Source organism: Gracilinanus agilis, chromosome 3, assembly GCF_016433145.1.
Source record: "Gracilinanus agilis isolate LMUSP501 chromosome 3, AgileGrace, whole genome shotgun sequence".
Classification (NCBI taxonomy): Eukaryota; Metazoa; Chordata; class Mammalia; order Didelphimorphia; family Didelphidae; genus Gracilinanus; species Gracilinanus agilis.
In genome coordinates, this window is record NC_058132.1 from 84,016,711 (window position 1) to 84,040,973 (window position 24,263).

Below are 24,263 nucleotides of genomic sequence, written 5' to 3' on the forward strand. Positions count from 1 at the left end.
GGGGAGTAGGAGAAGACAAGGCTGGAAGAGATGGTTGCAATCCAATTTTAGAGGACCTTGAACACTGGTATTGGTTACTCCAAAGCAGAGGGGAAACCCCCTTAGCATTTTAAATTTCTTTTTTGTGTAAAGCATCACAGCATCATACTGTTTTGAACTTAAGATTTGAGCCCCCATATGAGGTTGTCTTTTTTTTGAAAAGAAAAAAAATCTGCAAACACCTAGTGAAAATAATGATATAAAATGATCGTGTTGATTTTCTGACATCCATCACAATGCTCTTTTCACTGCATCCAACTGCCTACATTTTACAGATGTGAAAAAATGGGATTCCTATCAGTGAGGTGACTGACCCAGGGTCAAAGAGCTATTCCATTAAGAAAGTCTGGACTGGGATGGCTCTGGCGTCTCCAGACTCATACCTCTAGGAGCAGCTCCCTAAGTTCTTTCCCACAAGGATGCTCAATGCAGCCCTTCCTTAGTTCTCTCCACCACCTCCCCTACCCCACGGCTTACACTTCAGCTCCAGCCCTTCGACTTCTGTTTTGCTCCGTAATCTCAGCTGTCCATCGGGATTCTTTGCTGCCCCGAGGAACTCATAAAGCAGGTTCTTTTCCGTGGGCCATGGTGGCTTTTTGGAGGGCAGGGACACAAACATGCTGCTGGCCTTGCTGCTGCCAGTGCCCTCCTCACTGCACATGTCCTTCCGGCTCTGGGGCCACTGGCTGGGAACCAGGGCATCTCGGGGGGCCTTGACCAGTTCCTTGGAGCTTGGAGTCCTCTCTGCGGTGAGAGGGAAGATGAGTCAGGATCGCCTGGGGCTTGGGAGAGCTTCCTCCCGGACCCCATGGGTGGATGGCTCCTCACCAGGGTCTAGGACCCCCCAATGCTTACAAACACACGTGCACCCCGAGTTCTTTACTGACCTCTGAATTCTCTAGCCTTGACATCTGCTCAGCAGTTAAGCTTTCCTCTATATATCGTCCCCCCCTGTTAGAATATGAGCCCCTTCAAAGCAAGGATTTCTGTCCAAGCAAAGCAATTTCTACTCGTGTCCTCAGTGTGTAGTCCAATGCTTTGCCTATCATAAGCATTTAATAAACGTGTTTTCCTTCATTTCTTGGTTGAGGGGAGCTAGTAGGAGACAAAAGACCTCAGGACACTGAGGCTTCTGCTGGAGAAGCTACCGGAGGGAAAGCACCAAAGGCATGGGGGGGATCCACTGGAGGCTCTTTCTGAAAGCTATCAGTGTTTTATATATTTGGGAGCTCGAGACGAAGCCCCATTCGCCATGCCCTAATTATTAGTCCCGCTCCATTCTCTTTCCTTGCCTCCTCCATCCTAGGGTCCTACAAGACTCTCTTCTCCTTCTCCGAGCTCCTGACTCCTTCCGCCTCAGCTTAATACTCATCTTCTCTCTACAGCCTTCCCTGACTAACTTGGCTGATATTGATCTGTCCATCTTCTAATGCACTAATCGACTGTACCAGTGACTGATTGTGGGATTGATTTGCCCGTTGTATTCCTGGAGAGTAAATTGCCCCTTTGTGGCCCTGCCCCATCCTCTTCCCTCAGAGCAGTTAACTGAATTGCCCCTGGTCATGCAGCTCTTGGGACTGCTGGAAGCCCATGGTGCTAAGGAGGCACTGGACAGTGAGGAAGGGGAGGAGGAGCTGGGCTAAGGTAAGGATGAGATGTCTCAGCTCTGCCCCAACTCAGGACAAAACTGTTCCGATTGGAGCCAGTTTGAGGGGGCAGGGGAAGGCATTTTTAGCTAAACATGTCCCCAGAGTCTCTTCCAAATGATTCTGCATTTGCTGAGTTTTGCCCGGAGCCAGTGAGCTACAGTAACAATGCCCACTAATAATAGCAGCATCTCTCCTTCCATGCAGTGAGGGAGGGAGGGAGGAGGCAGGGGCTGACAGACAGAGGGACGACAAGGAGGGCAGACAGACTGGGACAGAAGCAACTAAGAAAATGCCTCTGCCATTGCAGCTCCCACCAGGATTCCAAGCTTCCTGCACTGAATAGCTGAACCCCAGGAGAACCCATCTGGGCAGTGTGGATTCACTCATTTATTCATTCAATAAACTTTAATTAACTAAAAGCACATTATACGAGGGCAGCCAGAGGTAAAATAGATAAGAGCACCAGGCCTTGAGTTCAGGAGAACCTGGGTTCAAATCAGACCTCAGACATTTCCTTAGTTGTGTGACCCTGGGTAGGTCACAACCTCATTTGCCTAGCCCTTGGTCTTCTGTCTTGGAATTATTGCTAAGGCAGAAAATGAGGGTTGGGTTTTTTTTTGTTGTTGTTTTTTTACAAAAATAACAAAAAGCACATTATACCCCTCTTATGGAGAATTTATGAGAGAGCATGGTCGAGAGAGACATGGGATGAAGAGGTACGAATCTGTGTCCTTGGAGGGAAATTTCATATCCATGGAATTAAAGATCCAATGGATTACTGAAGTATTAGAATATCACCTTTTACAATTTCTGTCATAGTCATCTGTATAGATCAGTGATGGGCAAACTTTTTAAAGAGGGGGGCCAAAGGAAATGCTCATCTATCAGTCTGTTTCTAAGGCAACTCTTTCGAAGTTTCATTGTATTGTATCCTACTCAGTGTATTCGTCAGATTAGGAATAATGTCATGTGGCTGGATAAAACATTTCAGGGGGCCACATCTGGCCCACAGGCCGTAGTTTGCCCATCATAGACTCTAGATGATTTACCTTCTCTCTTCCCTTATTGAATTGTCAAGCTCCTTGAGGGCAAGGGCTGGGTCTTGTTTATCTTTGCATCTCCCCAGTCTCTCTCATTGCACATAGTAGACCCTTAATGCATGATGAATGAATAAATGAGTAAATGAATGAATGAATGAAGAGCCCATTATTTACTAAACTCTTTGCTGGGCACTGGGACAGGACCCAGATTTCTGACATCACCCCATCCTGGTTACTAAACTCTAGCATACCCTGTCCACCCTTCCTTGGGAAATCTCTCCTTTTGCCTTCAGGTAGGAATAGATTTATGCCCACTGAGGTATAGTATAGAAACATTCATCATCCTCAGATATGACAAAGGAAAGTGAAGAACTATGCCAACATGTTTACCCAGCCTTTTAAGTTTTGCAAAGTACTTCACATACCCTTTCTTATCTAGTACAAAATCCTTTTGAGTTAGATAGGACAGATATTGTTATTATTAATGCCCATGCAAAGAGGCTAAGTCACTTACCCACAGTCACACAGTTAACAAATGTCAGAGTATGATTTGAGCCTAAATCTGTCCTAATTCCAATTCGGGGCTCCTTCCCCTCTGCCATCTTAATCCAGAATCTCAGATCACACCAGGGGATTTTTTTTACATTGAAATGCAATGTATGAGAAGCAGTCTTGCAGAGTGGAAGGAATCCCTGGCTGGGGGTCAAGAGTCTTGGACCTTAGTCTATAAGTCTATCACTGACTTGCTGTGGGATCTTGGTCAAGTCCTTTCCTCCTATGCCTGAGTTCTTCATCTGAAAAAAACCAAAAAATTGACTAGATAGTCTCTTGGGTCCCTTCCAGTTCACCTATCTAATATTTCTGGGTCTGTCTCCAAATCCTATAACCTCTAAGAAATGAATATTCAAGGGGAAGTACAGTGTGATGCACTTGAGGGCAAGAGACCTCGTGGCTCTGATGCCTTAACTTGATGCTTGAGCTCACTCAAGTCCCTTCCCCAGGTCTGAACCTCAGTTTTCCCACTGAAAATAGGTTGGAGAAAATAGTCTCTAAAATTCTTCCATTTCTAGATCCTAAGCAAAAATTTTTTTCTAGGGATAGTTGATGTAGGCCAATATGAAGATGAATCTGCCTTATTTAAGCCTGCACATATGTGCACTAGAGGGAGCTAGACTAGGAAGGAATATTCAAGATGGCTAGTCAAGAGTTGGCTCCATTGTTGCTCATGGGGCCACAGAAAGGATGTCAATGATGTTGTTTAGTTGTATCCAACTCTTTATGACCCCTGGGCCATAATGGTACACCAATGCTATCTATGAGTTTTCTTTGCAAAGATACACTTGAGTAGTTTTCCATTTCTTTCTCCAGGGCAAGGTAAACAGAGGTGAAGTGACCCACCAAGAATCACAAGATTGGTAAGTATCTGAGGTTGGATTTGAACTCAGGTCTTCCTGACTCTAGGCCCAGTGCTCTCTCCACTGAGCCACTTAGCTCACAGAGGGAGAACCAGGGACCAAATGCAGCCATGGTACCTTGGAAGGAAAAGAAGTAAATGGTCCATTTTGTCTGGAGTAGAAAGTGTGTTCCTTGAGGTCAGGAGTGTGTTTCATTTTGTGTCCCTCCCCTCGTACACACACACACACACACACACACACACACACACACACACACACGCAATCATATCCCAGCCCAGTGCCAGGCACTGAACAAATGAATCTGTAGATGCCAGAGAGAAGCAGAAACAAAGAGAAGGGAGGAGGGAATTTCCTAGGATGTTTAATGTAAAGGTAGTTGTCTAAGGCTTTCCTTATGTCACACAAAGAAGAGGAGATCTTAGGAAAGCCATTTGCTTTACAAGAAAGATATCAATAGGCTACTCAGTGGAAAGTCTAAGATTTCTTCTGCCTAGGAGAAAGCAGTGCATCTTCCTCCCTACTTTCGTCTCAGAGATATCTTCTTCTGGTGTCTGTCCTCCCACTCCCAGGGCCTCCCACCTTTTGCAAGGAGTCCCTCAACAGTCAGTCTACCACTCTGGTTCAGGGACCATTTTGGTGAACAATAGAATCTGCCTCTTTTCTCATAAAGCAGACAACTCTCTTTCAAAATGCCCTCGTCATGGTAGAACATTGGTAGATTTTAGGCTTTTCTATTAGATGGCTTGGGCAATTCACTTCCCCTTTTCTGTTTTTCTCTAGTTCCTAGGGATGGCAGAAAAAATGAAGGGGAAAATACTCAGAAACATGACATTTACAAAGGGCTGCTACAAGCAGGTGGATTGGGATGAATTTGGAAAATCTTTAACAATTTAACAAGCATTCAGTAAACATTTTCCATGGACCAGGTGTTCTGCTAAATCCTGGAAACACAAAGATATAGTCCATACCCTCAAGGAGTTTACATTCTGTTTGGGAAAGGTACACAGGTAAATCATTAAAAAATAAATACAAAGCCATTTGGGAAGGAGGCACTAACAATTTGGGGAATCATAAAAGGCATTTTATTGTGGGGGCTACTTCCAATGAGTAGGGGCTCCAAGAAGGAAAGGTGAGAAGGGAATTCATCCTAGATATGGAGGATGATCTGTGCAAACACATGAAGGTAGGAAGTAGAATGCCAGGCACAGGCAATGTTTGCCTACCAAGTAGGCTGGTTTGATTGGAGCATGGGGTTCATGAGTGAGTACTTGCTAGAGCCAAACTATGAAGGGCTTTAAGTGACAGAAGAGTTTGTATTTTTTCTAAGAGGCAACAGGGATCCATAAGAGCTTCTTGAGCAGGGGATTGATTGCATTGGACCTGTGTTTTATGTGAACATTCCTATTCGCACAGGTCCCTGGAGCAACCTTGAGGGTACTGGTGTCTCAGTAGGCTGGGCAGAGCCTAGAGAAATCATCTCTTCTATGCCCAGTCCAACCCTAATGGAGAAGACCTCAAAACTTGAAAGGCACAGCTCAGATCTTGGAAGAACCTCCTATCCAGAAAACTCTCCCTTTGATCAAGTTGGCTTGGTTCTTGGGTGACACTGAAGTTCTTCCCAGGTCCTTCTGGGGTGGCTACATAAGATCATAGCATCATAGATTTAAACTAAAAATGACCCAACTCCAGAACAAGAATCTGAGGTCAAGATTAGGTGACTTGCCCTAGAGGCAACTAGGCGGTATAGTGGATAGAATGTTGGAACTGAAGTCAGGAACACCTGAGTTTTAATCTCACCTTAGACAATGGCTTAGCCATATGATGCTGGGCAAGTTACCCATTGTCTCTCACCCCTAGTTTTTTTATCTATAAAATGGAGATAATTATTGTGCCTACCTCACAGGATTGGTGTAAGAATCAAATGAAATAATAGATATGAAATACTTCATAAACTTTAAACTGGGTATAAATTATAACTGTAATTATTGCCCGAGATCACATAGGTAGATGTCAGAGCTAAGATTTAAACCCAGGGCTCTGACTTCAAATCTAGTACTCTGTACAGTACAAATCTGCTCTGTTTTTTCACCTTTGTATCCTCAGCACTTAGCATGATTTCTAACGCATAAGCAAGCACTTGCTGATTGGTTGACTTTCTGTCATATTGGGGTCCGACAGAGTCAAAAAGGTCAGTCACTTACCGCCTCAGTCCACCATCTTCCCATAGGCAGCAGGTAGCCCTCCCAAACTCTTCCCCACCCAGCCATCTCTCTCTCTACCCCCAGCATCTCTCACCCATAGCAAGGAGCCCCTCAACTGAGGGGTCAGCCTCTGGTTTGGAGCAGATCTTGGCAAACACTGGGAGCTGTCTCTTCTGCCCCGGGAGCTCAGGGGCCTTCTCTGGCAGTGCTGGCAGTGGTGGTGGTGGCAGAGGAAGCAGGGGTGCAGACCCTGAAGGCTCTTTGGGGCCAGGGCCACTGAACATACTGTTCTGAAGGAAGTCCTTGATCACTCTGGTCTCCTCCAGCACCATTTTGTTGTCAGGGGCCTTGGATGACTCAATGTGCTTCAGGGGGAACTGGGCCAGGAGCTTGCTGATCTCTGAATTGGAGGCTGCAAGGCTGGCAATGCCCTCCTCCCCACCCTTGGTGCCCTTGCCCTTGGCCGAGCGCAGGATCCCTGTGACTGTTGACTTAACTGAGTCACAGTCAGGGCGGCCAGGTGGCTCCTTGTCCCCTGGCCCACTGAGCATGGGCTGGATGGCCTGCCCCACAGCCTTCTTCTGACCCAACAATTGGTCCCCCCCAAAGGCAAGAGATGGGGGAAGGCTCCCGGCCTGGGCCAGAACATGAGGAGGGAAAGGCGGAGTGACCGGCCTGCTCAGCTCAGGGGCGTCACCTGCGGTGTCCAGCTCCCCAGGGCTGTCTCTGGCCAGGCTCAAGTTTTCTTTTGTGAGGTTCAAGTACTCTTGCTCCACCAGGAGGGAGATCTCATCCTTGCTGCAGCTCTGCTCCAAAGCTCTGTGTGGGGACAGAGAAAGATGAGTTTATGGGCCATTTGTCCCAGGAGAGCTGCAGAGATACTCCAGAATGCTGGCTTGGAAATGAGTTTGGAAACAAACAGAAACAAACCAGCAAACCCTCCAAAATCCATGTTGCCCTTGAGGGTAGAGCATAAAGAGGATTCCCAACCCAATAAGCTTACCTGAGAGGCTCTGAGTACAGCTGAGATTGACCTGGACTGGGAACGAGGAAGCTTGGGTTCTAGCCCTGCCGCTGCCTCTAACTTATGATCTTAGACCAGTCACCTCCCTTCCTCTGAGGCTCAGCTTCCTCATCCAGATAAGAGAACCATTATGCATCCATGTGCTGCTCACTTTACTGTGAGTATCCCACGAGAGAATAATAATAGTGCTATATGTTTCTAAGGCATAAAAAAAGTGATTCCCTGGTGACAACAACTCTGCTCTAGGAAGTTGGTTTTATAACAGATTTAAAAAAAATAAATCCTTACCTTATGACTTAGAATTGATACTTATAGAAGTGATAAGTATTGATTCCCAGCCAGAAGTGTGATAAGGGCTAGGCAATGGGGGTTAAGTGACTTGCTCAGGGCCACACAGCTAAGAAGTGTCTGAGGTCATATTTGAACTCAGGATCTCCCTTCTCTGGGCCTGGCTCAGTCCACTGAGCCACCAAGATGCCCCCTTTACAACTGAATTTTGAAGAGGAAACTGAGGCTTCAAAAAGATAAACTACTTACCAAGGTCAGATAACTGCCACTTACTACCTGTATTATCTTGGGGCCAGTCACAAAAATCTCACTGGGTCTCAGTTTCCTCATCTGTAAAATGAGGGAATTGATCTAGATGAACTCGGAGGTCTCTTTCCATTCTAAATCTATGGTTCTGTCAGTTTAGCCCAGGGTCAGAGCTAGCACTCAAACCCACACCTCCTGACTCCAAGAACAGCCTTCTTTCGACTCAACCAGGCTTCCTTTCTCCCATATGAAGGTCCACATGCATAGAAATGATGATGCCTGTAGATAGAAATGCCAGGGTTGAGTCCTTTTTGTTCTGTAAACACAAGGGTTAGCATGGAGAGCTCCAGTCCTTTTGCTGAGCATCACAGTTTTCACTTTGGAGCTAGCAAGGCACCAAGAGGAGGCACAGTGACCCATGGAAGACAGAAGCTCTCTGGGGAATAGAGGAATGGATGGGAGACACAGGAAAGCCTAAGCCCAAACCTCTTGCCTTTTCTCTTTTCAGTGAGTCATCAATCAAGGACTGTTGTGTGTGATAAAATAAGACAATGGGCATGTAAACAGGAAGCTTGGTAGGAATGTTAGGGGTTAATCTTGGTCGTCATTCCTACATACATGCAAAGAGACAAAGAGTGACAAGTATTTATACACGAAGACATGTACTCCTCACACTCACCCTCAGATCTTAGCACGAAAGTGGGTTGGGTGCAGTATTGAATCCTACATTATGTACTCTGACACGGGGGTCCATCTACATACACGCACCCACCCAGAGGGCCAACCTTATACACACATGCATGACATACATAGATATTTATCCAGTTCCATGATGGCATGGATTAACCAACAAGGGACATTGCTAGCCAACTGCTTGCTTTACAGTGGGTTCTTCGCAGGAGTCAAAGATCCAAAGAAAGGCAGGATGAAGGCAATGAATTGTGAGTAGACCTCGGAGTCAGGAAGATCTGAATCCAAAGCCTTCCTCTGCCACATGCTGCCTCTCTGATCCTGGCTGATTCCACCTGTCGTCTGAGGCCAGATTTGAACCCAAGACCTTCCATCTCTGGACCTGGCTGAGCCACTTAGCTTCCCCTGCACCATCCCTTTCTATTCATGTCAGTGATAGCAAATAAGCTCATTATGCTATATCTATAGCTCACTGTCCACTCTGTGAAATGGTGAGGCAGAATCCTAGCTTGCAGCAGGGTCCTAGGGAGGCTGAGTTAAAAAAAAGGCAAAGATAGCACGTGAAGACATGGGAAGGATTTGAGAAACTTGGTCCTAGATGTGATTTTGTGAGGCTATGTAAACCATTATCTTCAACATTGCTTTCTGATTCTTATTGACAGCCATAAATATCACAAGTATTCAAAGTTTATAGAGCAATTATAGGTTTTACAAAATGGTCTCCTGTGGTATGTGGAAAGAGCACTGACTGGAGTCAGAGGACTGGAGTTCAAATCCTACCTCTGACAAATATTATGTTTAACCTTGGGCAAGCTACTTAACCTTCCTGGGTCTATTTCCTCATGTATAAAATGTTAGAGTAGGACTGGTTAAACTTTGAAGTTCCTCCCAGCTCTGAATCAATTATCTGATGACTTTGGGAAGGAGGCTATGGAAAGATATTTTTAACAGGGCAACCTAGGGCTGAAACCATGATCAGGGAGCTTGGTGGACACTAGAGAAATATTTTCTTGATTTTCCCATTATTGAGCCAGCACTCCCCCCTTTTTTACTAGGAGACCCTCAGGGTCTGGCTTGAGAAAGGGCCTATCCAAAATTTGATGAAGTCTGTGTGGATTTTTTTAGGATTGAACCTGAATTCACTCAACTCAGTTCAACAAATATTTATTGTGTTTACTTCATTGGGAGGGAATCTTGTTTTGGGTTCCCCCAAATACTGATTTATCGAAGTTTCTCAGATTTGAACCATCATGTGAATAAATCTTTTTGAGAAGTAAGGCTATTGAGGCTGTGAAAAAGAAGTCCAAAGAATCACAAAGGCTCCAAAGGTCACCTAATTTAGAACATTTCTTGAAAGGGAATACTCTCTAAAGCATCTCTATAAGAGTCTCCACTTGAAGACCTCTTGGGGGAACTTACTACCTCCTGAGGCAAACCATCCTATTTTGGGACAGCTCTAATTAATTGTTAAGCAGTTCATCCTTCTGTAGACTTGCAATCTGCCTTCCTATAAGTTACACCAACTTGTCCTAGTTCTGCCCTTCTGCATCTACACTGAAAAAGGCTAGTCTTTCTTCCATATGACAACCTTCAAATGCTTGAAGACAGCTATTGTGTCCCCCACCCCCATCTTTTTTTCCCTCCTGGGCAAATATTCCCAGTTCTTTACTCATATAACATGGTTTTGAGTCCCTCACTATCCTGACTGTTCTCATTAGGAGGAATTATATAGCTCATCAATGTCCTTTGCAATATGCAGCATCCAGAAGAATACATGATGTTGCAGACCAATAGAATAAAGAGATGTGAGCATGCCATTATGGAAAGGTTTGCAGGACACTGGCCGGTCAGGTAGAGATGAGGTCCTTCTGTAGGGTCACATCATGTTGGGATGTCATAGAATGGGGAGGGACCTGAGAAGAATAAAACCATATATCCTGTCTGAGAGATTCGAAATGGAAGAACAAGAATGGGAACTAGGGAATCTAGGCAAGAAGTTATTACAATGGGAGCAGTTAAGTGGCTCAGTAAGGAGAGAGCCAGGCCTGGAGACTAAAGGTCATGGGTTCAGATCTGGCCTTAGACATTTCCTAACTTTGTGACCCCAGACAAGTCACTTAACACCAATTGTCTAGCCCTTACCGCTCTTCTGCCTTGGAATCAATATTTAGTATTAATTCTAAGATGGAAGGTAAGGGTTTAAAGAAAAGAAGCTATCACAATGGAGAATAGGGTATATAGGACAGTGAGAGCAATGGGTCAGAGTCAAAAAGGCAAAGTAAAGGTGAGTCACTTCCAGGAGGATTCAGGACATAGTAGCCTAATTTTCATGCCCACTATTCCATGGAATATCCATTTCTAAATATCCATTCCTAAATTCTTGTCTAGATGTGTCACTCTCACAATCTGACACCTGTACACTCTTCCACATTTACTAGCCATAAGTTCAAATATAACAATCTGGATGTGGTTTGACCAGCTTCCTATTGCATCTCTCAACCAGCTAATCTGGACTCTAGTCCTTTATTAATGCAGTAAGATCAGTTGGCATTTTGTTTTTGTTTTAGCAGCTCTACCACCTTATTGGTATATATTGAGCTTATTGAGGGATTTACATTTATCACTATTCAATTCCATCTTGTTAGTTTTTACCTATTGTTTCAGTTTATCCAAATCATTTTGTATATTGATTCAGCCTTCTAAAATATGAACTATCCATTTCAGCACCATGACTTCTGACAAGAAGTTAGCATGTGTTACATTTATACCTAAGACTTATACACACACACACACACACACACACACACACACACACACACACACCAAATGGGATACAAATGAACAGCAACATTGAATGAGAAAATACTGAAGAAAACTTTGGAAAAACTCTAGGTTCAAACTCTGACTCTAAGAACTTTAAAATTAAAAAGGTTGAACCAAATGACTTTATAGGTCTCTTCTAACTCTAATTCTATGTTCCTATGATCCAAAGACCAAGGCCAGATCCCTAAATCCCATTAGAGACCTCTCTCACAGTTGAAATTCATACATTCAACCACTATTTCTAAGTATAATTATTTAAGAATCATGTAGCAATACTCCCATCATACCCATCTTCTATATCTTTGTTGTTCTTAAAGATATAAGCAATGCCTTGCTAAAATCAAGTTTGACTCTTCATTTCCCTAATCTACTATTACTTCCCTTCTCCCCACCCTGCCCCCCACATATGAAAAGATTAAAATTATTTTGCTATGGGGTCTGTTAAGAGTCAACTGATGCTAGTGCTTCATTATCATTGCATTCTTTTCTAAATACTCATAAGCTATCTCCTTAAAAATCCATTCTATACTTTTGCTAGAGTTCAGTACCAAGGTTATTGCTTTACTGTTTCCAGAATCCACCTTTCCACTGCTTGTTCAAAATTACAACACAGCCTGTTCCAAGTCTTCTGGAAACTTTTCCATTTTCCATGATTTCTTTTTTGAGTTAGCAAAAATTCAAAGGCTGTCAAAGAGAAAAATAATGAATCATTCAGAGAAGCTAAACCAAACTCCCTTGCTCTTGAGAGCAAGAGTGAATTAGGATTAGTGGTGTGGCCTCCTTTGGTCTCTTCTTTGTCTCTTTAGTGGCTTCACCCATTTCCAGAAATGATAGTTGTTCAGTGTCAGCTATTTGCTCAGACATTGTGCATTATTCCCGGATCTATGACATAAAGGACAATGTAAAAATAAAAGATATTGACTAGTTGGCATCCCCCTCCAGAATAATGACTAAGATAGTATGCTGTTCATTTCCCAAACAGCAGTTCAATGTACAGTATAGCACAGAAGAAAGATGAAAACTGCTATCTATCTGAAGCCAAAGGAGAAAAAAACAGGCAGAAATTAGTTAGTGTTGGAAGAGGATATCAAAATAAATATTTCCATCCAGCTCAGGCATTTCAAGTCTGCTGCACACACAATGTTAATAATCTCCTCCTATTTCTACATCCAAGTCTCATAGTACCACTGACACTGCAGTTGTACAATGAGGGAAAAGTGCTATGCATTTATATATTAGAATGTCAGGTGATGCAGATACTGATGACAGTGATGATAATGATATTGATCACGATTATGATAGTAGAAGTGGTAGTAGAGGGGATGGGGATGATGATGTGGTGGTGATGAAAATGGAAAAGGAGAAAGAAGATAAGTAGGAATACAAAAAGGGATGAAGAAATTTTGAATCTAAAAAGCTAAAAGCTAGAAATGGGCTCAGAATATGGGCCTTAAAAAACTTTCCACATTAATCTGCTTGCTTTACAGAGAAAGAATCTGAGGTCCATAGAAAGAAAACCACCTGGAGAGTGAAGCCAAGATGGCATAGTAAAGGCAGAGGCTTTCTTGAGGTCTTCCAAGTTTTTCTCCAAACAATCTTAAAATAATGCCAAAAAAATTCTGGAGTAGCACAACAACAAAAGGACAAGGTGGAACAATTTTTATCCAAAGACAATTTAAAAGGACTAGAGGAAAATTCTGTCTCACAGAGGTGAGATTGAATGTGCCAGCAGAGGTAACACCTCAGAAAATCAGTAGTAAGGTAGACCCCAGCAAGCCAACACAGGCTTTGGGAGTGAATTTTTGACAGTTACTTCCATAGCTCTCAGCCCACAGATAGTAAGGGGGTTAGACAACTGGTCAGAAGGAAATTATAGGGGACTCTTTTCTGGCACTGGATGCAAGATTTTGCTGCATTGCCCATATAGTGTCTGGGTCACAGTACTAGAATGAAGAGGAGGACTAGCCCACCAGAGCATATAGCAACAGGAATGGGACCTGGTCCCAACCTGGTCATAGGTCCAGGGCAGAAAAGAGTGCTTCTGGTCACTCACAGATAATAGTACAAGCCAGGAGGGCAGTGATCACTACTATCCTTAGATCATATCACCTTAAGAAAAAAATGAAAACTTAAAGACCTCCAGAACTATCTCTGAAAACAGATGCACAAAAAACTTGAAGCTTAGGATAGTGCCCCATTCAGGCTGGGAGCAGAGCCCACTTTACCATGAAGTTGAAAGTCAAAAAATTAGCTGTGGAAATGAACAAACAACAATAAAATAACACGACCATATAAAGTTACTATATAAAAGGGAAAATCAAGACACAAACTTAGAAGAGGACAATAATTCCAATATGGCTATATGCAAAGGCTCAAAGAAAAATGGGAATTGGTGTGAGGTCCAAAAAGAGTTCCTGGAAGAGGTCAAAAGGATTTTAAAAATCAAATAAGAGAGGGGAAAAAGTGGGAAAAGAAATGAGAGTGAGGCAAGCAAATCATGAAAAAGAACCAATAACTTGGTAAAGGAAGTACAAAAAAAAGGGGAAAGATGTTCAAAAACTCACTAAAGAAAACTTCTTAAAAAGTAGAATTAGCCAAATAGAAATAGAGCTACAAAAGATTGTTGCGTAAGAAAGTAATGCCTTAAAAATTAAAATAGGGCAACTGAAAGCTAATGACTCTATGAAACATCAAGAAACAATCAAATAAAATCAAAAGAATGATGAAAATGTGAAGTATTTCATTGGGAAAATAACTGACATGGAAAACAAATTCAGGGGAAATAATTTATGAATTCTTTGGACCACCTAGAAGTCATGACAAAATAAAATTATCCTAGACGTTATATTTCAAGAAACTGTTAAGGAAAACTGCCCTATCCCAGGACCAGAGGATAAAATAAAAATTGAAAGGATCCATTTAGTACATACTGAAAAAGATCACCAAATGAAAATTCACAAGAATATTATAGTCACATTCCAGAGCTCCTAGATCAAAGAGAAAATATTTCAAGCATCCAGAAAAAAAATCAAATATTGTAGAGACACAGAAGGATGAAACAGGATTTTACTGCATCCACATTAAAGAATTTGAGGGCTTGGAACATGATATTCCAGAGAGCAAAGGAACTAAGGTTACAACCAAGAATCATCTACCCAGCAAAGCTAAGGATAATCCTTTCAGGGGAAGTGGAAATGGAGATTTAATGAAAATCGAGGACTTTCAAGAATTCCTGATGAAAAGACCAAAGCTAAACAGAAAATATGATTTTCAAATACAAGTCCCAAGAGAACCATAAAAAGGTAAACAAGAAAGAGAAATCATAAGATATTAAAAAATGTTAAACTGTTTATATTCCTACACAGAAAGATGATACTTACAATTCCTAAAAACATTATCATTATTAGGGCAGTTAGTAGAAGTACATAAAGAGCACAGATGTGAATTTTGACTATGATGAGATGACATTTAAAAAAATTAAGAGATGAGAAAGAATAATGCACTGGGAGGAGAGAAAGGGAGAAGTGGGGAAATTGTCTTACATAAAGAAGTGCATAAAGGAAGGGCTTTTACAGTGGAAGGGAAGATGGACGGGGTCAGGTAACACTTGAATCTTACTTTCATCAGAATTAGCTCAAAGAGGAAATAAGATGCACACTCATTTGGGTATAGAACTATATCTCACCCTATACAAAGAAGCAATGTGAATGGGATGGACTTACCCATAAAACAGAAGCAGATAACAGAATGGATTTAAAAATCCAAAAATCTTACAATTTATTGTTTACAAGAAACATATCTGAAGCAAAGAGACATATACAGAGTAAAGGTGAGGGAGTGGAGCAGAATCTATTATCCATCAGCTGAAGTAAAAAACAAACAACAGGTAGCAACTGTAGTTTCAGACAAAACAAAAGCAAAATTAGATCTAATTAAAAGAGATAAGGAATGAAACTACATCTTACTAAAAGGGATCATAGACAATGAAGTTATATAAATATTAAATATATATTCATCAAAATAGTATAGCATTCAAACTCTTAAAGGAAAAGTTAAATGAGTTACAAGAGAAACGGACAGTAAAACTATACTAGTAGGAGGTCTCCAATTTCCCCTGTCAAAACTAGATAAATCTAATAAAAAATAAACAAGAAAGAAACTAAGGAGATGAATGGAATTTTAGGAAAAGTTGCATATGTTAACTAAATGGGAATAGAAAGGAATATATCTTTTTCTCAATCGTACCTAATATTTGCCCAAAAATTTACCATGTATTAGGGCATAAATATTTTACAATTAAATGCAGAAGTGAAAAGTTATTTCTATCCTTTTCAGAACATAATGCAATAAAAATTATTTTTAACAAAGGACTGCAGGACGAAATACTAAAAACTGATTGGAAACTAAATTATAAAATCCTACAGAATAAATAGGTAAAATAAAATTATAGAAAAATACAAAATTTATGGGATGCAGCCAAAACAGTACTTAGGGAAGGTTTTATATCTCTAAATGCTTATATCAATAAAATAGAGAAAGAGAAAATCAATGAATTGGGCATGCAACAAAAAAGAACTAGAAAAAGAACAAATTTAAAATCTCCAATTAAATAGTAAATTAGAAGTCCTGAAAATCAAAGGAGAGATGAATAAAATTGAAAGCAAGATAACCATTGAACTAATTGGACAAAAAGCTGATTTTTATGAATAAATAAAATAGGTAAACTTGGTTGATTTGACTTATGAAAAAGAAAGAAGAAAATAAAATTACCAGTATCAAAAAATGAAAAGGTTAAATTCACCACCATTGAAGAGAAATTTAAAGCAATTATTAGAAGCTAATTTTGCCCATTTATATTCCAGTAAAACTGAAAATCTAAGTGAAATGGTTAAATATTTACAAAAATATAAATTGTTCAGATTAACAGAAGAGAAAAGAGACTATTTAAATTACTTCCTCTTAGAAAAAGAACTTGGACAAGCTGTCAGTGAGCTCCCTAAGAAAGACCCAGACCAGTTGAATTCACAAGGGAATTCTACCAAACATTTAAAGAATAATTAATTCAAATACTATGTAAGCTATTTGAAAAATAGGCAAAAAAGGATTACAAATTCCTTTTACAACACAAATATGGTGCTGATACCTAAATCAGGAAAAGCAAAAAATGAGAAAGAAAACTATAGACCATTTTCCCCAATGAATATTGATGAAAAAAATTTAAATAAATATTAGTGAGATTATAGCACTATATCACAAAGATTATACACTATGAGCAAATGGAATTTGTATCAGGAATGCAAGACTGGTTTAATATTAGGAAAACTATCAGCAAAATTGACCATATCAATAACAAAACCAATAAAAGTTATATAATTATCTAAATAGATGCAGAAAAGGCTTTTTTTCCCCACAAAATAGCATTCAACCCCATTTTTAAAAACCACTAGAAAATATAGAAATGAATGGAGCTTTCCTAAGTAGTATTTATCTAAAACCATCAACAAGCATTATCCATAATGGGGATAAGCTAGAAAGCTTTCCAGTAAGATCAGGGTGAAGCAAGGATGCCAATTATCACCACTATTATTCAATATTGTACTAGAAATGCTATCTATTCGCAATAAGGGAAGAAAAAGAAATTGAAGGAATTAAGATAGGCAATGAGGAAACAAAACTACCACTCTTTGCAGATGACATGATGGTATACTTGGAGAGTCCTAGAGAAACCTCTAAAAACCTAGTGAAATGATTAACAATTTAGCAGAGTTGCAGGACACAAAATGAACCCATATAAATCATCAGCATTTCTATATGTTACTGACATCATCCAGCAGTGAGAAAGGAGAGAAATTTAACTTAAAATAACTGTTGACAATATAAAATACTTGGGCATCTACCTGCCAAGACAAACTTGGGAACTATGTGAACACAATTATAAAACACTTTTCACATGAATAAAGTCAAATCTGAACAATTGGAAAAATATTAATTGCTCATGGGTAGACTGAGCCAATATAAAAAGAATAACATTTACACCTAAATTAATTTACTTATTCAGTACCATACCAAACTTCTAAAAATCTATTTAATATTGCTACAAAAAATAGTAAAGAAATTCATCTAGATGAATGAAAGGTCAATAATATCAAGGGAATTAATTTTTTTAAATGAGAAGGAAAGTGACCTAGCTGCTGTATCATATTTCAAACTGTATTATAAAGTGATAGTTATAATTATAGGTAATGACCATAGTAATCTAATATTTGACAAACACAAAGATCCAAACTTCCAAGACAAAAACTCATTTTGACACAAACTGCTAGAAAAATTATAAAATAGTTTGGAAGAAAGTAGGTATAAACCAATATCTCACATCATATACCAAGATAAGGTCAAAATGGGTACATGATTAAGTGGTGATAACATAAGCAAATTAGGGGAGTATGGAAGAGTTTCTCTGTCAGATCTATGGATAAATAAAACAAGAATATAAGACCAAACAAAAGAGAGCAATATAGGACATAAAAAGGATAACTTTTAATATATTAAATTTAAAAGGTCTTGCATAAACAAAACTGATACAGCTAAGATTAGAAGGGAAACAGAAAAATGGGGCTAGAGGGAAAGATTTTACAAGTTGCTCTGATAAAGGTCTCATTTCTCAAACATATAGAGAATTGAGTCAAAGGTACAAGAATGCAAGTCATTCCCCAATTGATAATTGGTCAAAGGATATAGATAGGCTATTTTACAATGAAGAAATTAAAGCTATTTAGTTATATAAAAAAAAGATCCAAATCATTATTGATTAGAGAAATACAAATGAAAATAACTCTTAAGTTACCACCTCAGCTATTAGAGATTGGCTAATAGGACAGAAGAGAAAAAGGAAAAATATTGGAGGGGATGTGACAAAATTCGGACATTATTAATGCACTGTTGAGGGAGTTGTGAACCGATTCAACCGTTCTGGAGAACAATTTAGAACTATGCCTAAAGGGCATGCTTTTTGTATGCTTTTTGACTCAGCAATACAACTACTAGATCTATGTGCTAAAGAGGTTTTTGTTTTTGTTTTAGAAAGGAAAAGAATCTATGTGTACAAAAATATTTATATTAGCTCTTTACATAGTGGCAAAGAATTACAAGAGGAGATGCTGATCATATGGGGAATGGCTGAACAAGTTGTGGTATATGATTGTGAAGACATACTATTGTGTTATAAGAAATGATGAGCAGGATGCTTTCAAAAAAACCTGGAAAAACTTAAATGAACTGATTCAAAGTAAAATGAACAGAACCAGGAGAACACTTTGCACAGAAACAGCAATATTGTAAGATAATCAACTGTGAATGATTTAATTATTATTAGTTATACAAAGGTCCAGGACAATTCCAAAGAATTTATGATGGAAAATCGACAGAGAAAGAACTGATGGCATCTGAATGCAGATCAAAGCATAGTATTTTTTACTTTCATTATTTTTTGGAGAGAATCTGTGTTTTCTTTCATAATATGACTAATATGGAAATGTGTTGCATGACTGCACCTATATCAAATTATTTTCCTTCTCAGTGATGAGGGAGGCAAAGGAGAGAGAGAATTGAGAGCTCAGTTTTTTTTTTTCAAAAAAATTTTAAACAGGAGCAGAGCCAGAAGAACATTGTACACAGAGACTGATATACTGTGGTAAAATCGAATGTAATGGGCTTCTGTACCAGCAACAATGCAATGACCCAGGACAATTCTGAGGGATTTATGGTAGAGATGCTACCTACATTCAGAGGAAGAACTATAGCAGAGGAAACATATAAGAAAAGCAACTGCTTGAACGCATGGGTCGGGGTGGACATGATTGGGGATGTGGACTCGAAACTACCACACCAATGCAACCACCAACAATTTGGAAATAGGTCTTGATCAAGGACACATGACAAAACCAGTGGAAATGTGCGTCGGCCATGGGTGGGGAGAGTGCGGGAGGTGAAGGGGAAAGTAGGAGCATGAATCATGTAACCATGTTAAAAATGATTATTAATAAATGTTTAAATTTAAAAAAAAATTTAAACAATGTCAAAAACCATTTTTACATGTAAACTTGGAAAAAATAAAATATATTTAGAAAGGAAATCATTTGACCAAGGTCACAAAGAAAGTAAATGATGGAGCTAGAACTTAAACCCCAGTCTTTCAACTTCCAGGCCAGTGCCCTTTGAATTATTGATATATTTCACAGAAATTTCATAAAAACCTTGTATATTTTTTTCTATATGATGAAATCTTAGAACTGGAAGGGATCTCAGGGGTCATTCAGTCCAATCCATGCCTGAAGAAGAATGCTCTCTACATTGAACTCAATACATGATTACTCCACCCCTATATTAAGATCTCCAGTGGACACTAGGGCAATTTTTGGTGGAGCTGTGAACTAATTCAACCATTCTGGAGGGCAATTTGGAACTATGCCCAAAGGACTATAAAACAGTACATTCCCTTTGATCCATTAATAGCACTACTGGGTCTGTATCTCAAAGAGATAATAAAAAAAAGAAGAAAGAACCTACTTGTACAAAACAATTTATAGCAGCAATTTTTGTAGTGGCAAAGAATTGGAAATCAATTAGGGAATGGCTGAACAAATTGTGGTACATGTTGGTGATGGAACACTATAAGAAAAAAAAAAGCAAGATCATTTCAGAAAAAGTTGGAAAGACCTGCCAGAACTGATGCGAAGTGAAATAAGCAGAACTGGGAGAACATTGTACACAATAAAAGCAATATTGCACAATAATAATCTGTGAAAACTTGGCTACTCTCAGCAATGCAAAAATCTGGGACAATCCTGAAAGACTTTTGACCGAGAATACTATTCCCCTCCAGAAAAAGGATGGTTGGAGTCATCTTTCACGTCAGTGTGTTTATGGCTTTATTTTGGGATTTTGGTTATGTATATGTGTGCTCTTACAATGACAAATATTGATGTTTCACATAACAATAAATGTAATTTTTTAAAATGTTGTTCAGTACACTAAAAAAAGACCTCCAAAGAACAGAAACTGACTACCGTCAAAGGCCATGCACCTCACTTAGTGATGGTTATAATTATTAGGAAGGTTTTCCTCATATTGAAATTTGCCTCTTTGCAACTTTTCCTAATTGCTTCTAGTCCTGATGTCTGAAGGCTATCTAAATGATAGCTTTGGATACTTAAATATAACTGTTATCTTCTACCCCTAATTCTCTCATTTATGCTGAACATTCTCAATTCCTTTTGTCAGTCCACATAAAGCATTATTTATCTCAAATCCTGATTACTTTCCTCTAGATATTTTCCATTTTAACAATATTCTCCCTTCTTTACATGTGACTTGGCAACATATTCCAGATGTAGTCTGAACAGAGCAGAGTTCAGTAGTACTACTACTTCCTTAGCCCTGGACACTATACCTTTCAATAAATCCTAAAATTGGATTAGCGTTCTTGCTGCCAAATCACAATAGTGGATCATACGAAGTTTATGTTCTACTAAGTTTCCCCAAATTCTTTTTAGATAATGGCTCTAGGTCTAGGTATAAGTTACATATCTCCCATCTTTTACTTGTGAAGTTAATTTTTGAACCCTATATAAGAATTTACATTTATTCCTCTTCAATTAAATCTTATTGTATCCAGCCTAATGTTCCAGTCCATTGAGATCTTTTAGAATCTTTATTCTGCCACTCAGTGTATCACCTATTAGACCCAGCTTTATGTCATCTGCCAGTTTGATAAACAGGGCATCCCATACTTTTATTCAAGTCAAAAATAAACATGTTAACCATGTGGGGCCAAGCAGAGATTACTTGGGTTCCCAGATAGAAACTTCTTCCCAAACTAATATCAAACAACCAATGACTAATCTTTGGATTCAGGTCTTTGTCCAGTTCCAAATCCAACTAATTATACTATAATGTAAACTCTATCTCTATATTTTCCACAAGAATAACTGGAGAGATTCTATCAGATGCTTTACTAAAATTTGGGCACATTTGAACCTGGGTATAAAGATGTAAGTGAATGGATAGAAAAGATTTCACAGTTTTTCTGAAATACAACCCTCGAAAAAATTGGCCATGTTACCTGAAAGTGGTGATAAGAAGTCATTGACAGTTAAAGTATTGAGCATTTTTGTATGCTAGGCCTTAGTTTTTTCCATCTGCAAAATGGGAGAGGGGAGGAGCACATGAAATGATCTCAACAATCCTCTTTGTTGTGTTTCTCTTTTTCTCTCCTCTCTCCCTCCTTTCTTTCCTCCCTTTCTCTCTCTTTCTTTCTTCCTTTCTCTCTCTTTCTCTTTCTCTCTTTCCTTCTTTCTTTCTCTCTTTCTTTCCTTCTTAGAATCAATACTGTATATTGGTTCCAAGGCAGAATACTGATAAAGGCTTATTAAGGTAATCGGGGTTGAATGAGTTGCCCAGGGCACACAGCTAGGAATTGTCTGAGGTCAGATTTGAGCTCAGGACCTCCTGTCTCTAAGCTTGGCCCTCAATCCATTGAGCCACCTACCTGCTCCGTACAATCCCTTTTCAAGGCAAAGTCTATGAACCTTTGAATTTTTTTGTCCTTGGCAAAATTGCTTTAGGCAAATTCGGAGTCATCTTGGATTGTTCATATTTCAAAGTAAGGATGTGATTATAGAGAGAAGAATAACCAACCTGCCCAGTTTGACCCTGCTACTCCCTCCTGTTTGTGTGGATGATGCTGAAGGATGATCTCCCCAGGCAGACCTCCCCAGGAAGAGTTCTATACAAGTCATTTGGTTCTCTTGGCTTAGGTGAGGGCTTCCAGATACTCATTTCTGATGACAGCAGGGAGGAAATCCCACCTGGGGCTGGTCTTCTCATTAACTTGTCTCTCATTTTTTGATGGTTTACTTCATGAGGATAGGTTGTGTTCTAAGCAAAGTGTCCTTTAAAAAATGAGGTCTCTGTGAGAAGGAATATAATAGAACCTCTCTAATAGATCCTTAATCCTCTCTTTTAAAAGGGAAAGGTGAGAAAAAGACTTCATAGAATATAGGACCTGATAGAGGTCTATTTAAAGATTATCTAGACCAAACCACAAGTATCATAGAATCTAAGGACCTGAGAAGTTATTTAGTGAGCCTTCCTTATTTTTCACATGAAAGACTGAGTTCCAGAAAGATATCTTAAATGACATTCTCAAGGTCTCACAGATAGTAAGCCACAATTTGATCCCAAGCCACCAGACTTTAAAAACAGTGTTTTTCAGCTCTACTCTCCTGGACTTGTGGCTTTATGCCATGATCCAGAGGGGCAAGAGAGGCAATCCTGAGCAAGAGAAATGAGTAGTAGGAGCAGGAATTATCCAGGGGCCCCAAAATGGCCCAGACACTGGAAGAGATGATGAGTCAGGAAGCTTTGGGTTGGGGAAAGAGACAAAAAAAATGGCAAGAAATAAATACAGCAATAAATGGAGCTTCAGCTGGGAGTCAGAGTGATTCTTTTTGTTCAAATTATCTTTAAAACTTTTCATTTGAATCTGTTTAATAAGAAAAGGCTTACCCAAAGGAAGAAGTATTTTTTTTAATGTGACTGGGGAGTTGAATTGGAAAGAACATTGTAACAAAGATATTAAAAAGGGGATTAAATCAAACCACAAATGCAGCACTCAGTGGGCTCCTAGGAACCTAGGACAGAGGTACTTAAACCCTGTAATGTTCAATGAAAAAGGAGATGCCAAAAGTGGAACATAAATCCTGGTTGAGCTCCCCTCTTGATGTATTAGACACACTTCACTATCAAAGTCACCAAAGGAGATTGGGTGTATGTTATTTAGATCTGCGTCCTTTGAACAAAATGTACATTCACAAAGGGTCCCAGCTCAATAACCACTGGCCCAAGAAGACTTCCTGGATTGCAGTAAGAAGAGGATGCATCGGATTCATGGTGGGACTGGCCCCACATGTTCCAAGGGGGGCATCACAAAAGACAAACTTTCAATAGCAGTTCCCTATGGCATCTTTAAATCCAAGACAAGAAAGGAAGGGAGAGGATCCTCTTTAATAATACTCCCTTCTCCTCCATGGCTATATACTTGATCAATGGCCATACTCTGTCATCTCTTCCTTTGAAATGTCATGTGGGACTTTTTGCCCCATCCCCAAAGTTACCACTGATCTTGAGCCCTCAAAATTCCATATCTAAATGATCATAATAACCTCTATTGTTTTAAAAATCCTTACCTTCTGTCTTAGAATTGATACTCAGTTCCAAGGCAGAAGAGAGGTAAGGGTTCCCTCCTTGGTGAACCCTTTCTGAGTTCAAGTGCCCAGAAGGCAAATTCAAGCGGTCTGTGAGCTCCTGGATTAAAATGCTTGCTTTGGGCAGCTGGACAGAAGGGTGAGGCATGCAAAAAAAATGTCCCTGGGCACTGGGAAGAGAGGAAATCGAGCAACTCCCCCAGTACCAGCTCTGCATGCTTGCCATATCTTTGCCATCACTGGTAGGCAATTGGGGTTAAGTAAATTGTCCAGAGTAACATAGCTAGGAAGTGTTGGAGACCAGATTCAAGCCCAGGACCTCCTGTCTCCAGGCCTAGTGCTCTATCTACTAAGCCACCTAGCTGCCTTTGTAATAACCTCTTTTTTATAAAAAACTAATTTTATTGAAATATAATAAAAGAACAATTCCACAGGCCCACGCTTAACAATCTCTATTCTAAATCATGATGTTAATAATTGAATCAATTTATAGAATCACATCTATGAATGGATCTGCAGCTATGTACACATATTTATATGTATATGTAAGAGCTATGTTTTCCCATGAAATTTTCTATTCAGATA

The 24,263-nt window shown here is 39.7% G+C and overlaps 1 protein-coding gene across 1 annotated transcript in view; it reads right to left on the reverse strand.

The window, feature by feature from the left end:
- Positions 1 to 24,263, reverse strand: part of C3H1orf94 (chromosome 3 C1orf94 homolog) — a 78,509-nt gene that overhangs the window by 37,816 nt on the left and 16,430 nt on the right. The window contains exons 2-3 of the mRNA XM_044671521.1: positions 6,439 to 7,163; positions 517 to 783 (exon numbers count right to left, since the gene is read on the reverse strand). Coding sequence (XP_044527456.1) covers positions 517 to 783; positions 6,439 to 7,163 — 992 coding nt within the window. The remainder of the gene's footprint in view (positions 1 to 516; positions 784 to 6,438; positions 7,164 to 24,263) is intronic.